Here is a 22,778-nt window from a genome sequence, read left to right on the forward strand (position 1 = left end):
TCCGATTCTAGTACTTCTTTCAAGTTTTCGCTGGATTTGGTTCCAACTTTGGTCGATGTTCCGTGTTTCCGTCTCTTATGTTGTTGAAGAGAATAAAAACTTGGAAATTTCTCCAAGCACATAGTGCACACTGTACTAAGCTTCTTTTCTTGAGGAGCGTGATGCTTAGCAAGGTGGTAGTTCAAGTCCTCTTTCCTCTTTGTGTAGAAATGTGGACACTTGGGACATTTTAAAGTCCCACTATCACACGATTTTTTGTGTCGAGCCATTTGCTGCTTGACAACCATTTTCTCGCACTTTGAGCATTTGACAGGTAGATTTCTATCAAGAGAAGGCATTGTATTGTTGTGATCTAAAATAAATTGAATAAATTTTAAGTAAATTGCCGAGCAACTGTATCTGATAACAAAGTGAGAATGAATACAATTTTTGGTTTTTTAGTTACAATAACTTTTATGACTAATTATTTCCATATAAGGAAATGACGTAATTTCTATTTTTAGTAACATTACGCAATACGAAAGTTCAAGAACTTCCTACGAAGCAGTCTCAGTGTTACATTATACATTGTATTTAAATCCAGAAAACATCAAAAATGTGTAACCTTATTCCTTGGAGGAAAATCGGAAATCTTAAGTTATATTTATTTGTCATATTGCTGATTTGTGTTACTTTTTTACAAAACAATACTATTCATCCCAAAACGGACTTCTTAACAAAATCTATCTGTCAGATGCTTGCTCACTTAGAGAATACAAATATTATTGTAAACAAACTAATTTTGTAATTTCATCGATAAAACACTAAATGTGTTTTTACAATAATATTAAAACATTAGAGAAGAAAACTCCTACTTTAATTGAAGATAACTTATATACAATTGACGTTAACGTGATTATATTACAAACTACAAACCAATCAAATTTTAGTATTAAGAAACTTGTTGTAAAAGTTAATGATATCGTTTTGCTTATCTCATTCTCTCTTTTAACATTTTTTTATTTTAATAGATTAATACGTGAAATTTTACTCATTTGTGAAACATGTTGATCAAAAACCACTTACAAATATTGGAGAAGATTTACAAGAGAAAAGAAGGTATACCTGATTCATACAAAATTGACGAAATCGATGTAGATTCATACTTTTTTTACAATTTTTTGGACATTTTCACAAAATCCAACAGAATAATCCGATTTAGTAAAGGACTTGAGTATGCAACGTTCTCTATTAAAAAATTTGAATATGAGGAGTTTATTGCGAAACAGTCTTTCGATTTATCCTCAGAATTGCATGTAAGCAAATACGAATTGTTGTTCATTTTGAACTCCGTCCCCGATATATTGGAACAGTACAGAAATATTTCACAAACAAACTTTGTTCCTCTCCCAGAGCCAATAACAATAACTTCTTCACTACAGAGTGCTTTGTACTTCCATTATTACAACGACTACAATGCAGTGGGAGTACTGATCAGGTTCGGAATTCGTTTACCTAACGTATATATACAGAAATTTGATTCCAAAAATGGAACATTTTCCGAGATTGATCTGAAATTTGACGAATTGGAAAAAATTTATCAAAGCTTGACTTTTTTGGTAAATTATGTCACTTCATTTCAACTTAAATAGACCATTTTAGGTAAAAGCATAGTCGGAAACCTGTATGTATCCTTCACTTCCTACCTTGTTAGAAAATTTTACCCAAATTTGGATTTGAATTTCAGTTCGTCCAGAAATTTCAAGCTAAACGTCACTTTTTCTCATAAAATCTTCCATCTTTGTTTACTGTTGTCTGATTGGACAGAGCACACTATATATAGAGGTTGATGATTTTGACATTATCATTTGATCCAACTTCTCTGAAAACATCATCACTACTTTCTCACATTATACTAACTACTCCTCAACATTTTATCCTGCTATCGAGCTCCAACATTCACTTTCTTTTTGTTTAAAAATACTTACTTCAGTTCTAACTTTTGTTTAAATCTAATTTATATATCCTGTTCCCTTCCTAAAAAGGAAATTTGCTGCTTTATAACTTTCTCTCCACTGATTGCTTTTATCGCGTTCTCGACAAGAATCTTTTCATCTATTCTCATCACTTTCTAATAAAAACCTCTTCTATCATTTATTCCAAAATGGAGTTCACCGTTCAAAATAATAACCTTCTGTACTCATTTTCTTTTACTGAGGATATTGATCGGATAGGAGTTCGAGATTTATCAAACGGACTGTATGAGACTCTGATCACTTTACCCATTACTGTGTGGCACATTATTGAGCACCAGCGACAACAGTTTGATACATATCATCAGGGACAGGTCCCAATCACAGAGAATCAACTCGGAACTCACGCGATGGGACACGAAGTTGCTGTTGTCAGTGGACACCACTATCCTCACGTTAATGGATCTGATTTTCCTGCCAACTACGTAGCTGGAAATATTCAGTACACATTTCCTTGGGAGGAAGGGCAAATTCCAAACAGTTGGTTCACTACACCGGATGTAGGTGAGGTATCAGGCCCGGAGGTGGAAAATAATCTTCTCCAAATAGCTTCAAGAGCTCATAGAAGAGAACATAGCGAGTTGAGTATTGATACTAGTACCACCACGTCATTTAACGATCTGGAAAACTTTGATCCAGCGCAGTACTATGGATCTACTGACATGTCAACTACACCCTCGATGACAACCCCATCGATTGAGGAAGGAACAGCTCACAACCCTATCTTTTTGAGTGATGTACCTAATACCCCAGTCACTGTTCAACCAACTCAACTACCTGGTAGAATTGAGCGACAAAGAGGTTTCGGTAATGAAATTCAGAACTTACCAGAATATGTTATTGAAACTCTTTTTGAATGATTTCTATGTTCAATTTTGTAAACTATTTTGTTTTTGTTCGTAAAAATAATAAAGTTTCTGAATACCTTTTGGGTGTTTCGTATTAAATTTACATTTTCAATTTTATAATTTTTTTATAGTTTTCCAGAATAAAAGATTAACACGAAAGGTTACTTGATAATTTAGGTACTTGGTTATTATTGAAAATTTGTTTTTCGACAATTAAGAAAAATACCGAATTTAATTTTGATATTTAAGAAATTTGTCGAATTTATTTTCGATATTTAACAAAAAATGTCGAGGAAAAATTCGATCTTTAAGAAAAAATTACTGTTACAAATCCGATTTTTAAGCTGCAAGAACAGATTCAAAACTTGTCATTTTAAAAATTATTAAAATTTATATTTTTTGTTTAAAATCATACCGTAAAACTAAGAAAAATGAGAAAAAAGTGCACATTTTGCACCCACAGTTTGGTAACATTTTTGATTTTTAATGAAAAATCTGAGGTTCTATTTTTGACTTTTAACAAAAAATGTTGTGTGAAAATTCGACATTTAACAAACAAATCGACTTCAAATTTTGACTTTTAGAATATACACTAATAATAAAACATTTTAGTACAAACACTTTATTACTTTCTAACTTCAAAGTACAACATGGGGTTATCAATTATTCCATGACCATCTAGTAAACAATCAACAATTTTTATTAATTCACTCTCATACTTTGAGTTCTTAAGAGACTGAATTCGGTCGAAGAAGGATGATCTCAATGTTTGTGTGCTTGCATTTCTTTGCTCAGCTCTCAGTAGATGTCTCTCGAACTTTTTTCTACTCAATCTCTTAGACACGCTGGGTAGTTTTTCAACAAATTTGTTTGCCGAATTATGTTGTACCGCTCTCTTCAATTGGGTGAAAACAAGTCCTGCTTCTTCGTTTGTGTGACCAAAAAACTGATGTTTATATAAGGTGTATAAGCAGTCCACTGTCTGATATTGAAAAGATAAATCATCCAATTTTTGGAGTAATTCATTAATGGAAGATGAAATGAGAATTATGTGATAAGAACAATTTTTCAGAGGAGAAAAAGTGTAATTGTGAGACGCAACAGAGTATTCACTAGTAAGCAAGTAAGGTTTATAATCCTTAAGTGATACGCAAATGAACAAGGATTTCTCACAAAATTTTTTATAAAAGTCAGGTAAAACTTGACACATAACTGCTGCCATTCTGTAACCAAAGTGATTTTGGAGTGATTCTTTTAAACTACCGTATAAGGAAATAACGCAATTCAGTTCCAACGCAGCGAAAATTTCATTTGAAAAATGACACAGTTCAAGAGACAGCAACTCAGAAAAATCCGTTGTTTTACTTGTTCTAAATATTTCAAACACTATTACTCGCTAATGCAACACAGACGTGCTAAACATCAAGATAAATATGCTGCTCTAGTTCAAATGTTTGCTCAACTTAAAATTTCTAACTAAGTTTCCTTATAAGGAATTTTTGCAAAATGACGCAATTGAACTTTCCATATTTGGAAATGAAAGAAAGATAATGACATCATTACCAAATAAAGGTGATCGGAAACAATAGAGGAAGTAAAATTGCAAGTCAAATCATTCAATTTATTTCTCTCTGTCACATTAAGTTGATAAAATGTCTCTCTCTCAAGTCTCTCCGTTTTACTCGAGTGCTCCGTCTATGTTTACCGATTCTCAACCTAAAACTGGAACTGATTCGGTTCCATTTTATATAGACTTTTGTTCTAACCCAAAAAGATTTGGGAGATTTACTGTGTCCCAGATTTTTAAAAACGGACAAAATTATTCCGAATCAACTTTCCAAGTCTTCAAAAAAGATAATTCTGGAACATTTGAGAAGTACCAACAACTTCGAATAGGAGATTACGAATTCAAGAAATTCTGTTTCCTCAAGAACAATATCCTGGATGGGGAGTTGGAACTGAGTGAGCACCCGACTCAATTTGATAAGAACCCATCTATGGAGGATGTGCTGCAACGATGTCACAAAGTCAGAGAGGTCAGCATAGGACAAAATCGACGAATATATGTGAATTTCATTCAATACGTTCAGGAGAATCCAGCCTCCATTTATGTGCAGATTCGGCTCTTTTGTCGCAAAGAAAACAATGAGTTCAAGCAGGTGACTTATGTCAGCTACACTTTGGACGAGTTCAAGGAACTGATTCAAAATTTGAATGACTTTTCTAACAATGAACAATGTACATTTCAATAATAATTGTTGTGTGATTTTGTAATATGTCTTTGTCTTCTCTACATTAAATTTTTCATTTTAAAAATCTTTGATCTGAGAATGAGTTGGGATATTGGCTGCTCAAGAAACATTTTTTTGAGTCTCAGAGACAAGTCAAAGGTTTTTCACGTTAGACTTCATTACGAACTTAAAAGATATTCCTATACTGTTCTTGAAGCTCAAAATTTTCCCAAATTAGAAAATTTGGACATAGAGTCCCAAATTTTAGAATTTAAGTGGGTTATTCACAACGGATTACGCAGAACAAGTCTTATATATCGTTCAGATAAACAACAAGTTACCATTTCACAACATTGTTGGAACGGATATCAGTGGAGTTTTCTGACAAATATTGAATTATAAAAAGAAGAGTACGAGAACTTACTAGAGCATCTCCCTACACTTTTATCTTATATTGAAAAGTTAAAGAAAACTTGCATTGACATGGATGAAGGAACGCAAAGTTGATGGATATTGTCATTCTTGTCAACCTATTCAATTGCTACGGAAGCATCCTTTCAATGTTTCCCGAAAATGAAAAACGCAAAAACTGTCTTTTAGCGGCCTGTAAAATTTGGGACGAGAATATAAATTTGGAGGAAATTAACCAAAAATTTCCTCATGGAGGACTTATTGGTTATAGAAATTCCTTTTTAGATTTTTTCTTTGCTAGATTGAAAGTTTTTCGATTACATGCTATACTACACGATTCTGCTGGAGCGGTTAAAGCAACTACAAACAAGGGACCAGGATACTGTTACATGTTACCAAATTTTCCAAGCTCATATTTCTTGGGACATTTAACTGGGTTAATCTTTTGTGTCTTTATTAAATTTTATCATCCTCAAATTTTCAAAATGCTAGACTGCTAATCATTTTTGTAATAATTCAACCTAGAAAAAAGAATGTCTCTCGTTGTGTTTGATATTGAGTGCTTGGAAGGGAAAATTGTCAAGGAGTTGGGTGTTTTCAAGGATGGAATTGTATTGGGATACAGTTTCCTCGCACCCAAAGACTATAGACCTACTTTTCAAGCAAAATGGAACACTAAAAATTTACATGGGATTAATTGGAACAATGGAAAACTGGAATACACTGAGTTGTCATCAATCATTCACCAACATTGTTCACCTACGACAGAATACTTTGCAAAAAGGGTTAGAGAAGTGTAATCCTCTCAAATTACTTGTGTAAAGATGTGGAGAATCTAGATGATCTTGGTTGTCCAAAAGTTTCCAAACTTCTCAATAACTCGGATCCTGACTGGGATTGTAGCAATTATCCGTATCGACACAAAAAGACATTTCACTGTGCAGAGAAGAAGGCTTATGCTTACGGAACTTGGACTCTAGATTTTTTGATAACGTATAATATTTGTAATTTCTATTTGTAATTTCTATTTGTATTTGTGATCGTTTTGTAATTTATTGTTTTTATTTTACTACTTTTGAAATCAGAGAGAAGTTGCATTCCCAGTTCAAAAAATTGATTTTCCCTTAAAAATAAGGTATAAATGACCGAGCATACAGATAACGGTTTAAATTTAGGTAATTTTGTCTTTGATGATAATAACCAGGAACGACAATCGTGGAAATGTTTTGGACAGACTTGTAATAGATCTCTGGTGGTTTTTTTGTCCCAATTTTTTGTTATTCTGTTAATATTAGCGTGCTGTATAGTAAGAATAACTCTTGCCAAAACCTGTGAAGAAACAACAGTTTGGATTGCTATATTATCTAGTACAGTCGGTTATATTTTACCTTCTCCTAAACTATGAACAAAATAATCTCTACTAAGGAACGCATTTTTATTTCATTGGTGGGACCAAGCGGGTCTGGAAAATCTCATCTTATCCATGATTGGCTAATTATTGGAACTTTTCAACCCGATTTTGATAAAATTTACTATTTTTATCAACATTATCAATCACTTTACGGTCTAATGTCCAAAAACATTAAAAACATTCAATTTATTCAAGGAGTTGACTTTGAGTTCATTCAGAGTCTACCCAATAATGGAACAAAGTATTTGCTGATTTTTGATGATTCTTGTGAAGAAATCTCAAGCTCGAAAGAATTTGTTAAAATTGCGACAGCTGGAAGACACAAAGGTCTTAGTACAATATATATAAAGCATAATCTTTTTCATCAGAGTAGGTTGGGAAGAGATATTGAGTTACAAAATACTCCTATAGTTTCATTCAAGTCTCCTAGAGATGTTCTCCAGATTAACACTCTTAGTCAACAGCTCGGGTTAGGATCACAATTAAAAGATTGGTATACAAAAGCTACTTCAATCCCGTATGGTCACTTACTCATTGATCTAACTCCGAAAACAGTCGACTCTCTTAGATTTTGCAGAAACAGTGGTTCTATTCCCACTATTTTTTTCTCCCTAAAACGAAACAAGAGATTACTTTTTTGAACGATGAACACACAACATCTCTCTACGCTGATAACGTTCCAAACGTATTCCCAGAACTTCAAGAAATTGTTCCTTAGAAATTGTCCAAAAGATTTCATTCAGTTTCTAAACGAATGCATAGTAAACCTTCTCGGGGGACGACTACAGGAAAAACAAAAACAAGACGTAATAAAGTACAGAGACGAAATTCATCAACTCGTGCTAAAAAGAACCGGAATAAATAAAAGAAGAGCAATTTTAAGTTCACGAAAAGGAATAGAGCTTATATCAATTTTGACACCATCTATCATTAATCGATTGTCTTGAAATGGAACAGTTTGTTTTGATTCCTCAACACCTTTACGAACAAAAATTCAAATTAGAAGTTAAAAAGTTTTACACTTTTGAGCAGAAACCAGTTTCTGTCCCAACACATTTGAACCCTAATTACAAGGAAATCAGCAACAAAACCAGATCTTTAAAGAACGAATCAATTGTAGATCAAATTTTGAATTCACCGCGAGTCAAGCTATCTCTCAACGACACAATTTTATTAGATGGAAGAGATACAGAAGTAGCTTTTGCAGATTTTATTTTTGCATTAAAAAGAAAGAACGTTGATTTTCCCGACATATATTACACAATACTTGATGCTACCGGAATAAATCCGCAAAAAGTAATAAACAAAGATGCCAAAAGCAAAGACAGAGGGAGCTGGATTCCTTTCAAAATCTGAAAAAGCCAAGCTACAAAGGCTGTATAGAGATGGAAAAGCCGCATATGGATCAATTAAAAATCTACAAAAGGCAAGTGGGTTATCCAAAAAGAAAATTGCCTACTTTCTACACAGTAAAGATTCCTACACAAAGTATCGTCATGCAACACGACATTTCAAAAGATTACCAGCATTTGCTAAGCGAATCAATGAGATCTGGTGTCTCGATCCAGCTTTTATGGATAAATTATCGGATACTAATAATGGAGTGAAGTATTTATTAGTATGTGTTGACGTCTTTTCTCGCTTTGTTCGTGTGCAACCAATGAAGTCAAAGTACTCTACCGATGCAGTTGTAGCTTTCAAAAAAATGTTGCGTAAAAAAAGTATGCCCGCGAAAGTATGGGTTGACCAGGGAACAGAGTTCAGTGGTGAGTTTCGAAAGTTTTGTATGGACAAGAAAATTAAAATTTACTCTACTAGAAGTGAAACGAAAGCTGCTGTAGCAGAACGAGCCATTAAATCCCTGAAAAACATTATTTATCGCTATATGGAAGAAAATGGTGACAAATACATGAGAAAAACGGATTCCTTTGTCAAAACTATGAACACAAGAGTTAATCGCTCAACAGGTAAAGCTCCAAAAAATGTAACAAACAAAGACTTTTTGTCAATTTTTTACAGAAACCCAATTAACCAATATAAACGACCACGTCTTAAAGTTGGTGAAAATGTTCGTATATCAAAAAAAGATATTCCATTCAGAAAAGGTTATAAATCACAGTTCACAAATGAAATATTCAAAATTGTTAAAGTTGCTACTTTTAAACCGCCAACCTATAACCTTTGTGGAGAACAAGGTGATGAAATTCTAGGTAAATTTTATGAACAAGAGCTTTCAAAGTGTATCACTTAAAGATGAGTTCTTTCACTGTTGAGTTGGTTTCCAATGCGTCGTTTGATTGTTACCCAAAAAATACACTAAGTTCTTTCACGAATTTTCTACCTGAACAAATTAATCTTGATGGAGAATGGGAGGTAGCGATAACAGAACTGTCGTATCCTTCCTTGTACCAAAACATAACAGAGGGTAAATTCTTCTATCTAGATGAAGCAACACCAGATACAAAACCATCGGATTATTACACACTTGATCCAGGTCTATACCCCTCGATCTCTGATATTGTCAATGAAATGAATAGAAAAATTCAGGAACGTGAAAAATATGAAAAAACGCCCATCAAGTTACACGTTAACAAAATTACACAGCGAATTTCTTTGAGTCTTCCAAACCAGAACTCTTTACTTGTCATTTTTAGTGCCGATCTTTGTCATGTCTTTGGATGCGAAGAAGTTGTTTATGGTATGGGTGTTTTCATGAGTGGTGGTGGTCCACATTTTCCCAAGTTTCCTTATGACATTGTACGAATACACACCTTAATGATATATAGTGATATTGTTGAATACAATATTGTGGGTGATACAAAAGCTGCTCTTTTACGATGCATTCCGTTTATATCAAAAGTTAAGAATGGAGATATCATCTCAACGGGACAATACATGAATTATCAAAATTTTCCAAACTTACAATTTAAAAAAATTCTAAAAAACTCATTCCACAGCATAAAACTCGAGCTCCGGGACTCTTATGGTGAAAAAGTTCCTTTCAACTCTGTTGGTGTGACTAGAGCGGTACTAATGTTTAGAAAAACTTCTGACAATCATTTTTAGATTTAAAGTTGTAGAAAATGGTTGCTGATAGTGATTTACCGTATTTTTGTGGTTATTCAAGACAGAGGGGAAGAGGATTCGGAGCGTTAGCACAAACAATTGGGAGGACAGCTATTCCATTCTTGAGGAGATATGTTGTCCCAGCAGCAAAAAGAGTTGGTGCTGATTTGCTTGATATAGCTGCACCAGAAATTGGAAATGTTCTAACTGGAAAGAAAAAATTCAAATCTGTGGCTGCAGATGTTGGAAAGAAAACATTACGTAAACAGCTAGGTGGTGGAAAAATTAGGAAACGGCGCATAATTCGAAGAATTACCCCAAAAACCAGTCGACGTCGTCGAAATAGAAGAGATATTTTTTCTAAGCTAAAATGAATACTAGATCAACAAACGATAGCAACTTTCGTTATGGTCACTTTACGAACTCTTGCTTGGATATTTTTGACAAAATTCCTGTTTTGGAACCAATTGAATCTTCTCACGTTCAAGAAGTTTATCCCAGTACTTCATTGGATGAAAGCAGCATTGAGTTCGAGTTTGAAACAGATAGAAGCATATATCTTGATATGAGAGATATCCACCTTCGAATCAAAGTTGGATTACAAAAGGGAAGATTGTTTGATGACTTTATGAAAAAAGACGAGCATGGAAAAGCAGATATGGGAATGTCCTTCAAAGATGATGATTTACATTATCTAACTCACGTCAACAATTTATTGCACTCGCTCTTTTCCAACTGTGAGGTGTATCTGAACAATCAACAGGTTTACAACTCAAATGGTCTCTATGGACACAAAGCTATAATTTCTAATGAATTTAACGCTTCCACAAGAAATAATGAAGGTATTTTGGCTTGTCATGGATATGAATTTGAAAAAGAACCCAGCGATTTTGAGAAAAGCCCTTTTATAGATCGAGAGGAAGAACTTTTGCTGAAAAATGGAACTACTTATTACGGTAAATTAGCAATTGATTTGTTCCAATGTGAAAAGTTACTGCTTCCAAATACAAAAGTTAGACTTAAATTGATTCGTGCAAGACCCAATTTTTACATGATCTCCTACAATCCTCACGTCTCCCTTAAAGTTCTTGACTGTTCCCTGTTTACAAGACGTGTTGTTGTTAACGAAGTGTATCACCAGACTATCAAATATCAATTAACTCATCAACCTGCTTGTTACAACTTTATGGAAACAATTGCACGCACATTTATTATTCATTCAGGACAGAACCAGTTTATTCAGGAAAATGTTTTTAACAATGCTCCAATCAGAAGAGTAGCTATTGCGATGAACACAAATTCAGCATTCACAGGACATTTTCAAGAAAATCCTTTCCATTATCAGAAATTTGGTTTACGAGAACTAAGAATTGTTCGAGGAGGTAGAGCTATAGTATCAGCTGATACAACCAATGACTGTAGGGCATATGTAACAACAATGAAAGCAATGAATTTTAACGAAGAGATTCCCGCGTTACCACATAATCTATTTCAGAACCATTACGTGCTTGTATTTGATCTCACTTCACTTCAAGATGCTGGAGAAAGTATTCATTATCCTGAGCTCAGTGGTGAAAGTATCCGATTAGAAATGTTTTTCGACCGCCCGCTAAGAAGCGTGACAGAATTAATTGTTCTAGGAGAAAGGATGTCCACTGTTAAAATTGATCAGTTCGGAACGGTTGCTAAAAATGTCTGATGATTTTTGCGTTAACGAAAATTTCTTCATATTTTTTTCAGTTTTTTATGGGTTTTACATCATTGCTTTCTGCATTGGAACATTTTTGGGTTATATATTATCGTCACCCAGTTGCCATTCTCTTCACCAAATAATTTCTTAAAATGGACGCTAACTGGGGGCGAACTAATTCGAACTTTTTTGTTTACGTTCCTCTCCTAATTTTTCTGGTACTTCTTTTTATAATTATTTTATTCTACCCCAAATCCCATAACAATTCTGTTGACAAAATTAAAAAGTCAAGCAACCTTTTATTAGAGCAAGAAAAAAAGTCCAATGATTGTTGCTTTTATGAAGAGAATGAGTCTTTTCAGCTTGACTGTACAGTTAGAAATCCGTGTGTTAATGGTACTTGCGAAATAAAGCAGAGAAAAATTGTTTGTCATGGATAACACTTCCCTGATACAGATTATTGAACGAATCCCAGAACTCAAATACCGCTATATTGGATCGTTTCCAGCAGATTGTGTTCCAAGGCTACCCACATTCAGTTTTGCTATCATCAACACTTCTCCGAGCAGTGAAGCTGGAGAGCATTGGATAATGATTGCTCGACTCAATCGAACTTATTACTATGCTGATTCTTTGGCTCGTCCAATCACAAAATACAAATTTTTGAATAAAAAGTATCAGAAAATGATACAACAACCAGTTCAGAAAACTGATAATTTGTGTTGATTTTACACAATATTTGCAGCATTTCAACTATTTAATTTTTTTCAAACAAAACTGAACAAGGTTCATGACGTTCATGTTTTAAACTTTATAAGTAATTATATGTGAATTAGATAAATTTAATGTAAAATAAGTCGAAGTGTAATAAAGTCGACAGTAATTTTTTTCTAAATTCCTTAATTCTTCGTTAGTTACTCAAATTTTTGTTGTCGACTTTATTAACTACTCGGCTAAATGTACTTTAATACTCTTTTCTTTTGTACTATCATCATGTAAACGTTTGATTAAATTTGTATTTGCATGTGCTTAATTTGTACTGTGTCTGTTATTTTGTACTTATTAATTCAATTTTTTTTTCTTTTATTTAACTTTTTCCATGTTATGAGCGCGTAAAACTCCACTAGTACTGTGACAATGTCAGATCAGCAAGAGGTAGTTTCGATCTACCGACCTCTGGGTTATGAGCCCAGCACGCTTCCGCTGCGCCATCTTGCTATTTAGGGTCGGCTATACCTAATCTTAATACATTGCGGCGGCTATACCTTATCTTAATACATTGCGGCGGCTATACCTAATCTTAATACATTGCGGCGGCTATACCTAATCTTAATACATTGCGGCGGCTATACCTAATCTTAATACATTGCGCCGGCTATACCTAATCTTAATACATTGCGGCGGCTATACCTAATCTTAATACATTGCGGCGGCTATACCTAATCTTAATACATTGCGGCGGCTATACCTAATCTTAATACATTGCGGCGGCTATACCTAATCTTAATACATTGCGGCGGCTATACCTAATCTTAATACATTGCGGCGGCTATACGTAATCTTAATACATTGCGGCGGCTATACCTAATCTTAATACATTGCGGCGGCTATACCTAATCTTAATACATCGCGGCGGCTATACCTAATCTTAATACATTGCTGTGGTTAAACCAAAAAATGTTGAAGTTTACTGCGAGGGAAATTATCCGTTAATGCGCGCTGCCTGTACAATTCCCCGCCTGTACGTACGCGCTGACTGTACAATTCCCTGCGCGCTGCATGTATAATTCCCCGCCTGTACGTACGCGCTGACTGTGCAATTCCCTGCGCGCTGCATGTATAATTCCCTGCTAATCCCTAAATGACCTCTAAAATCACGTGACAAGTGGCTCCGAAAAATCACCCTGATCTGCTCCCACCTTACTACTCACCCCCTGGAACACCCCTAGATTTATCCCCAATCTTAATACATTGCGGAGGATATTCCTAATCTTAATACGTGGCGGCCGCTATTACTAATCTTAATAAGTGGCGGCCGCTATTACTAATCTTAATACGTGGCGGCCGCTATAACTAATCTTAATACGTGGCGGCCGCTATTACTAATCTTAATACGTGGCGGCCGCTATTACTAATCTTAATACGTGGCGGCCGCTATTACTAATCTTAATACGTGGCGTCCGCTATTACTAATCTTAAAACATGTACGCCGCCTATACCCCATCTTAATACATTAGTGTAGACCCTCTCTCAAAAATTACTCCTATACCCTAACTTAATACATGGGGTGTACACCCCCCCCCCCCCCCGGGGAGACTTGCTCACCCTATTACTACTCAGGTCAGTATGGCAATATTGTCACATCTGACGTTCTTTTTGTCTATATTTGACGTTCTTTTTGTTGACGTAAAATATTTTCTGAATAATTACAGGTGTCAAGCGCTTCCTTTGGACAAATAAACGAACCTATTTAATTATTTTATTTTTTAGCTAATAGCTTTTATGATTTTGAATAAATTTGTTTTTGAGAAATACAAAAGATTAGTTAATTTTTGACCTTTCTCCCTCTTTTTGTCAACATTTTACTTATTCTCCTTAATGAGAGGTCGCACACTACATCAATTGCAACTGGCTCAATTGAGCATATCTGGCTTTAATTTATGTTAATTATTTAAGCCATTTTTTTCAACTTTGCTGTTTTTTGTTGTTTTTTTGTCTACTTGTTACCGAGCCTTATTATGGAGAGGTTCCATATGGTTTCTAGTGAGTTGCAAGTTCTTTTTTTGTTTTCAGTTTGATTTGACGCTATATTCACCTTATTAATAAGCTTTTTTAAAAAATGGACGTAAAGTTTTGGAATTAATTAATATTTGTTGTCATTTTTGTTTGATTTTGTAGTTCGCCTTGACTTGCTTTCTCAATAATGGCTCAGCTAATCAATCTATTGCAGAAATTTTTACTCCAATATTGTGTTTGCTTTGGTGGCAGTCTTTTTGTTCCTACACATTTTTTTTGAACAATGCTTTAGTTTTTGTGTGTTTTCTATCTGGTAGACATTTATGTTGACCAAATGTCCTATGGTTGACATTTATGACATAAATGCGCATGCGCGAGGTCGGAGACTTATACTCATAATCTTGACATAATCCACTGCGAATATCTCTGCAAAGAAGATTGCACTGAAAAATCAAAAAATAAAATAATTTTGGTTATTTTTTTGCATTTTAGTCCATTTGTTAATTATTTTCCTTAAAGAAAAAGAGAATAAGAATAGGATACAAGATAGGCCGAAATAATAAGGCAGCAGATAACACTAAAGAAACTTCTATTTTTAATTAGCAAAGATTGGATATAATTACAACCTAAGCAAAAATGTTTAGGATCAGCTGTAACTAGCGTTGACAAGTCGGAAAATTCACCGATATCTCTTTCAATAATTTTGCAATGAATGCGTTGAATTTACGTCTTTAAATTTAACGCACTCAAAATATGTAAGAAGCAAGCAGCGAATTTTCCGACTTCTCAACGCTTGTTGCCGCTCATCTTACAAAATTTTGAGTTGATTTTGGGGTAGATCTTAGTTAATTTTGCACTGAATTTAGCGTAGTTCTCACATAATCTTTCGTTTAATTAAGCGTTGACCTTACATATAATCAACGCGTAGACTTCTGTAATTGGGGCTCAAACCACTGACATCTTGCCTTTTTCTCTGCTCTTCTACCACTTTGCCACGGAAGCTTATTTCAGCGTAAGAACCGCACACCTTATGAATGGGACTATAAAGTCACGTTTCACGTAATTACAGCATTTCTAATCGTAGATCGTACATAATTTGCGTTGAATTTAGAGTCGTTTTTTAGTCGTTTTTTGTTCATTTTTGCTCTACTTTTCTCTCCTTTCAACTCTTTCCAGTTTCTCTTTCAGGCAACTAGATTTTTCAATTTTTTTTTCTCTTGCAGTTTTTGATTTTCGGAAAAAACAGGTAAAAAATTGTGCATACCTTCCTCATCCTATCATCCAATTTCCCCTCCCACGTATCCTCTGCCCCCAAGTTACACCCCCCTCAACGTATCCCCCACTTCGCGTACCCTCTAACGTGTCCCCTCTCCCGACGTACCCCATCTCCCTACGTGCCCCCCAACCACGGTCCCTCCTCCACGTAACCCCACACCCAAGTACAGCGCCCGCTTCGTACACCCCTCTCCCACTCAAGTAACCTTCTCCCCCAAAGTACCCCGTCCCAATTTATGTAAGATCTACGCTAAACTCAAAGTAAAATAACGTAAGACTGGCGGTGAAAGCGTTGAATTTATGTACGATCTACCTTAACTTCAACGCAAAATAAATGAGATCTATGCTAAATTCCACGAAAAAAATCTAAAATCTACTCTAAATTCAACGCAAAATAGTTACGATTTGCGTTCAATGCGTTGAAATTATGTAAGATCAACGCTTAATTCAACGCAAAATTTGTAAGACCTTGGCCAAATTCAGCGCTAAATATGCAAGATCTACGCTAAATTCAACGCAAAGTATGTAAGATTGGCTTTCATTGCGTTGAATTTATGTAAGATCTACGCTAAATTCAACGCAAAATGTATAAGATCTATACTAAATTCAACGCAAAATAGTTAAGATTTGCGTTCAATGCGTTGAATTTATGTAAGATCTACGCTAAATTCAACGCAAAATATGTAAGATTGGCGTTGAATGCGTTGAATTTATGTAGGAGCTACCCTCCAGCGTTGATCATCTATAATTTCAACGCATTCAACCCCAATATTACATAATTTCGAGATTTTTAGCGTTGACACCTCGGCCCGCGTAGCATTTTTGGGTAAGTATAAGCCACATATACGTAAAAAGTTCTGAGATGAAACCTTATAACATTTTCTCGATCAAAGGCCCCCTCTTGGGTTATTTCTTTTTAGAGATCTTGAAATTGTTAATTTCGGAAGTATTCGAGTCTGCAGTGATATGATCAATGTTTTTTGAAAACAATATCACTAAAAAAAAGTCCTACGTGGAATATTGGGGCCAGCTATCGAGGGAGTCTTTGAGTCGCGCTGGGGTTGAAAAAATTGGTTAAACTATGTAAGATAAGCAGCGATAACTTAAAAAGTTCACTGCAGTTTTCCAACTTAGTTTTACAGTGAATGCGTTGAACTTCTCAACGCTAGTTAACGCTTATTTTACATGATTTTGCGTTTCTAATAGTAGATTGTGTTTAAATATAGTTGCTAAGCCTAAATCTTATTTAATTTTGCTTTTCTAGCGTTTCCAAGCGAAGATCGTACATAATTAATCTCGTACGTTTCTAAGATTTACAAAACTTTGGATTTCTAAGCGCAAATCGCACATAAAATTTTTTAAAGCGTTTTTAAGCGTAGATTTTATTTATTTTTGCTTTTCTAAGCCAAGATATTACATAATTTTGCTAAGCGTAGGTCTTATTTAATTTTGCGTTTCTAAGTGTAAATCGTACATAATGTTGTGGTGTTAAACGTATATCTTACTTAGTTTTGCGTTTCTAAGCGTAGAGCTTACTTAAAATTATTTTTTCGACGCGTTGATTTCGCATTGCTGCAACGCTTAGACCTTCGTCTTTGAGACTCGAACCACTGACTTTCGGCATTTTTGTTGCCCCTTCTAACACTGTGACATTACCTTAGTTGTGTTAAGATCTACGTTTTTGATTGACAGGACTCTAACATCACGTTATCTGCAAGATAATTACCCATTACACCTGCTTTGTAAAAATTACCCATTAAAATCAGTCACATTTTGTTAAACCACTAATCTTAAACCAAATTTTGGAAAGTTGTGTCTTTAGAAAATTTATACGAACCAGATATTCTTTCCAAGTGCATTTTGACGAGGGTAAACGCCTCACTGCAACTCGCTGCGACTTTTTCCGATATTTCATTGTAAAACTCGAACATGTAAAAGCGATCTAAGTCGGTATCAAAGCAATTTTGATTCATTGTTTTGAGAAAAATCTGCCGTTTGATATAACTAAAACTATAACTATAAAAAATGAAAATGAATTGTAATACTTCTCTTCAAAAATGTGTTCTGTCGACAGTACAAGAAGCTACTTTAACTACAAAATTCAGCTTAAACATTTTGTCTTTTGAATACAAATTTTTGTTTTTCTCGTTTTGAACGTTACTGTGCAAAGCAAGAAAGCTTGTATTAGCTGTTTTAGCGTTCTGAAGGCGATGAAAAATAATTTTAAAAAGAAAGCCGGAAATGTTCCGATTTTCAGCGTGCATTTTTGATCAGAGCTCGTTGAAAAATATTTCCTAACATAATTTTCTCGGTGATTATGGGCGCTAAACTTCGTGAACAAGCCAATATTCTAGAAAATAATTGCTATAATATTCTCTATTTTTTTCACACTTTCTTGAGCTTTATCAGACTGTTTTCTTGTTTCCCGTTAATCAAAAAACAAATAAAATGCATTTTTTAGCTGACAGAGATCAGCATCAATGATTTAGTCAAACGAATTTTGCTAAAATTTTGTTTTAGGCATTGAGAACTTTAGTCAAATTTCAATGAATTTTTGTTTTTTTTTGGGAGGCACAAATCAATTATAAATACTTTTTCTTCCAAATTGTCAAAACACCACAAACAAGTCGAAACATTGTTTAAAAAAATGAACAATATTTTCTCATTTTTTGTACCAGGCGGCCAGAAGGTAAATGATGGACAAAAATGAAATCAATGCATATCTAATGATAAGCTTGCTGCATATTGCAATTGTTTTTTTTTCAATTTACCTATATAGCAGGTCGTCGCGTTGTACAATTTTTAAACTAAAATTGAATAAAAAAACACCCTCAAAAACGAGTAAATCTTAATATATATATATATATATATATATATATATATATATATATATATATATATATATATATATATATATATATATATATATGTGCTTTTATAATTTCACGCCTCAAAATTTTAAAAATTAAGTCAAGTTTACAAACGGAAAACAGATTATTTTCCAAAACACCACAAACAAGATTTATCCTTTTCAGCAAAATGTTCGAAAGAAATACACTGTTAAGAAACCGCTGGTGGAGAGGAAATCTACCATTAATTATTCAAATCCAAAAACTGTAATAATGCTGCTGCTCTTTTTCACCTTAATTAAAGATATATTACTTATTATCCTTCAGTGTATGCAATTACTAAAGTTCGTTCTCAAAACTTTTGGTTTACAATTAGCTTTAATTAATGAAAATCTTCAAAGCAGATCTTAGTATCCTAAAAAAATTAGCTAAAAAACTTTGACGCCCCAACCATCAATTATTTCGGTTGGGTGCACTTGTTAAACTGACAACCAAAATGTGAGTGATTGCGACTCGAGGAAGGGCTAGACCGTTAACATTAGCCAGAAGCGACTAAACTATTAATTGAACAAAAACAAATTGATATCTAAAAACGCTGGGCTTTAACTCCTGAAAAAGGAACGCCGAATTGTTGAAAAACACGTTGAGGAAAGCCAATGAAATTGTGGAATTTTTTCCTCAATTTCTGCAGCCTTCCTCAACGTGTTTTTCAACAATTCCTCGTACTTTTTGCAGGAGTTTAATTCGCGTACTTTTTGCACAACAATTCCTCGTACTTTTTGCACAACTTTTCGGGGCTGTTCAAGAAGGTCTTTTAAAAATTAATTTACAAGCGAGAACAATTTTGCACAATCAGAGGAACCGATAAATGTATGACAAGTATAAAAGTGAAGGAAGGGAACGAAAACCTAAATGCAAAGATCAGCCTAAAATCAAACCAATTGAACAATTTGAGTGTGTCGAAAAGTGGGAACTCTTTAAGAATACAGCGTGGCAACTTTCAAAGAGCATGTCATCTTAAAAAAAACTATTTAAATACGAACAATAATGCAAGTTGCGCATGAAACAATATCCAGCGACAAATTTGTTCAAAATGAAGTAGGACTTGACCAAAGCATAAAAACATCATATATACACTAACAGTATACGTCAAGTATTTTTCTCATATGAAGTAAAATTTGATAATCAAACAAGAAAACGGCGAGTAGGATTACGTGCTATCAGCCACGGGTCCACTGGGGGTCTATTTTGATAAAAAAAAAACAATTTCGCAGAAATTCTCAAATAGATAAAAGACGATGTTCGACAATAACTATTAAAAAGAATAAAAGAGTTGTCAATCAAAATGTTATTCTGAACGTATTTGATATCTGCGAGTTCATTGCCTGGTTTTCAAAAGATTTTGTGCGGAAAATGACAGCAAAATATGAAATCAACTCTTAAACATAATAATTTTTGTGAAAACAAACTTTTTTGCAAAAGCTGTGACAAGTAACATTACTAAATTTCCTTTGAACTGCCTTTGTTGAACTCTTTATGATGTCAAAGCCATCTTTTGACAAAAGTCTCTCTCTCCAACATTTGTGGCCTCAATTTGCCAAAGGTGAAGATCTAGACAGTACAAGAGCTTGACAAAGAGCACAATAAGGCGAATTAGCCGCTAAAAACACAGATAAATATGTAACGAGGGGAAATTTTTTTCATTGGCGGACTTCGAAGCAATGTAGCTTACCATCTATAAGTTGTATATTTCGAATGACTACTACATCAGAATACTACTTAAGTTGTAGTTTAATAAATTCACCTATTCACAAGTGTTAAAACTGGTTTGTTTCAGGTAAAATCTTTTTCATGAGTTTTACTGTACACATAATAAAAGTTTTATTCGATTTATGTTATTGTTTTAGGTTTAGGTTTTCTACAAAATTTAGAAGACAAAATTGATAATTATTCCTGTTTCAACGGACGACCTATTAGAACTCCAATGTTTAAGGCGTGGTAATCAAAAAAGAGCGCCAAGTGAAATCAGTAACAAATAAAAACTTCTCGAATGAATCATGACAAAACTTCTGCACAAACACTGATCAACAACTTGATTAAATGCTCTTCGAATATTAAAAAAGAAACGAGCATAATAAATCATGAGAGAACATTTAAAAGGATATTCGTTCAATAAAACGATCTATAGTAAGCACGACGGAAAGCACGATAGTTGATTTCTCAAAAGGTTTCTTTTATAAAATGCTTTTTATTAAAGTTTTTATGGATAATTTTTGTATTCTAAGAACTCAGAAGAAGCTTTTCGGAGCCCCAAATCCCAAGTAATTTGATCTCGCGTCGTGATGTAAAACGAGAAAAAATATTAATTGTAGCGCGTCGAGAAGAAGGGTTTGATAGAAGCTGCGGGTCTTTTCCGTTTGTGCCCCAAGTACGTTATGCTCCAACCAGTTACACAGCACGTGTTATTTAATGTTAATTAATAATGTAAAAACAGGGCACGTGTGTTTGATGTAAAATGGTTTACAGTTTGATGTATGATTAATGGGTTCTTTCCCATTATATCCCCTATGAAAATATAGCCCCCCCATTATGGTATATTTACCATGATTGGAGGGGGGGGGGGGCTATAGGTTATCTGACCACTAAGCTGGGGGGGGCTATAATGGGAAAGACCCGATTAAAGTAAAATAATACGCATCTACTAGGCGGGGGCACACACGGAAAAGATCCGAAGCTGATGGACTATCAGGTGATCGAACAAAGTAATACTGAAAAGCGATGGGATTTGACATGACTCCTACAAAAGAAAAGCTGGATCTATTCTGTTTCGCCCCCCCCCCCCAGCTTAGTGAGCATAACTTTTTAATGACCCCCAGGCGCACGTGCTATTTTCTTACATAGTAACGTGCTACATAACAACATATAATTTGTAACTGGGGGTCATAAAAAACACTGGGGGGCCCAAACAGAATAGATCCGAAAACCTGATTTATTGAGGAAAACTACAAAAATTGTGGAGGAAAAGAATGATGTTTTGTTAGAGAGAACAACGGGAAATTACAAATAGATGAAAGCAGATGTATAAACAAAACAACAACAAGCCGAGAATGAGTGCGAGTTCCACCAAATTAGTTGCAGTCAATAAGAGTCTCGCAAAATCAGTGGGAGTTAGAGACTACCCAGGTTGAGGTCCCAGACGGAAGCAAGTATGTCCAGACCGAAGATGAACGCACGAGGGGGGCGTCGTGCGTTCAAAATTACATAGTCTGGAAACATCAAAAAACGCACGAAAGTCTGAACATGAACGCACGAAAGTCTGTCGAACGCACGAAAGTCTGGACATGAACGCACGAAAGTCTGGACATGAACGCACGAAAGTCTGTCGAACGCACGAAAGTCTGGACATGAACGCACGAAAGTCTGGACATGAACGCACGAATTTTAGTGCGTTCATGATCAGACTGTCGTACGAGAGTCTGGACATGAACGCACGAATTTTTGTGCGTTCATGATCAGACTCTCGTACGAGAGTCTGGACATGAACGCACGCATTTTTGTGCGTTCATGATCAGACTCTCGTACGAGAGTCTGATCATGAACGCACAAAAATTCGTGCGTTCATGTCCAGACTAAAAAACTAACCTTATGCTTGTAGATGCCCATTGAAGATGAAGATGCCAGGGTTCCATGAGTCCACAAATCCACATATAAAGTCTTTTTTTACGTGAGGTACATGAACATCTTTATACTAATAGTAGACATCCTTTTTTGCTGGCGTGAGCAAAATTCTATGTGTCTATCTATCAGTATTAAGAATAAATAAATATATGATAAAGATCAAACTAAACCTGATAAATTTTAATTATTCTAAAGTGTTCTTGCTTCAGACCTATATGATATGTATCTTTTTTTAATTGCCTGTAGCAAATAGCAAATGTTAATCAACTAGTTCTATTCCATTTTTTAGACAGCTTGAGCTCTCCTCTTTAACCTAGAGAACGAAACATTTCGATTCCCTACGTCTCCATATGTAGTCGAACCCTTTTCAGGACAAAAAACTTCAGTGTGAGATCTTGCGCGCGGCATTTGGTGCGCGTAATGATAGCAGGACTCTTTGTTTTTTATTGATCGCCTCCTTTTCTATTATATTTTTAGGTAGCGGCAGTAGTTTATTGTTTCCGTCTGCTATGCTATGTTGTCCTCGACGCACTCATTTCCGTGCATTCAAATAGACCAGCCAATTTCTCTT

General features: G+C 34.7%; 1 protein-coding gene across 1 annotated transcript in view; it reads right to left on the bottom strand.

Moving 5' to 3' along the window:
* LOC142345990 (uncharacterized) overlaps window positions 1-17,684 on the bottom strand; it is a 65,097-nt gene extending 47,413 nt beyond the window's left edge. The window contains exon 1 of the mRNA XM_075398459.1: window positions 17,518-17,684. Within this exon, the coding sequence (XP_075254574.1) occupies window positions 17,518-17,653 (136 nt within the window). The 5' untranslated portion in view covers window positions 17,654-17,684. The remainder of the gene's footprint in view (window positions 1-17,517) is intronic.
* Window positions 17,685-22,778: the final 5,094 nt, after the last annotated feature.

This window comes from Convolutriloba macropyga, chromosome 9 (genome assembly GCF_964194025.1).
Source record: "Convolutriloba macropyga chromosome 9, txConMacr16.3, whole genome shotgun sequence".
Classification (NCBI taxonomy): domain Eukaryota; kingdom Metazoa; phylum Xenacoelomorpha; order Acoela; family Convolutidae; genus Convolutriloba; species Convolutriloba macropyga.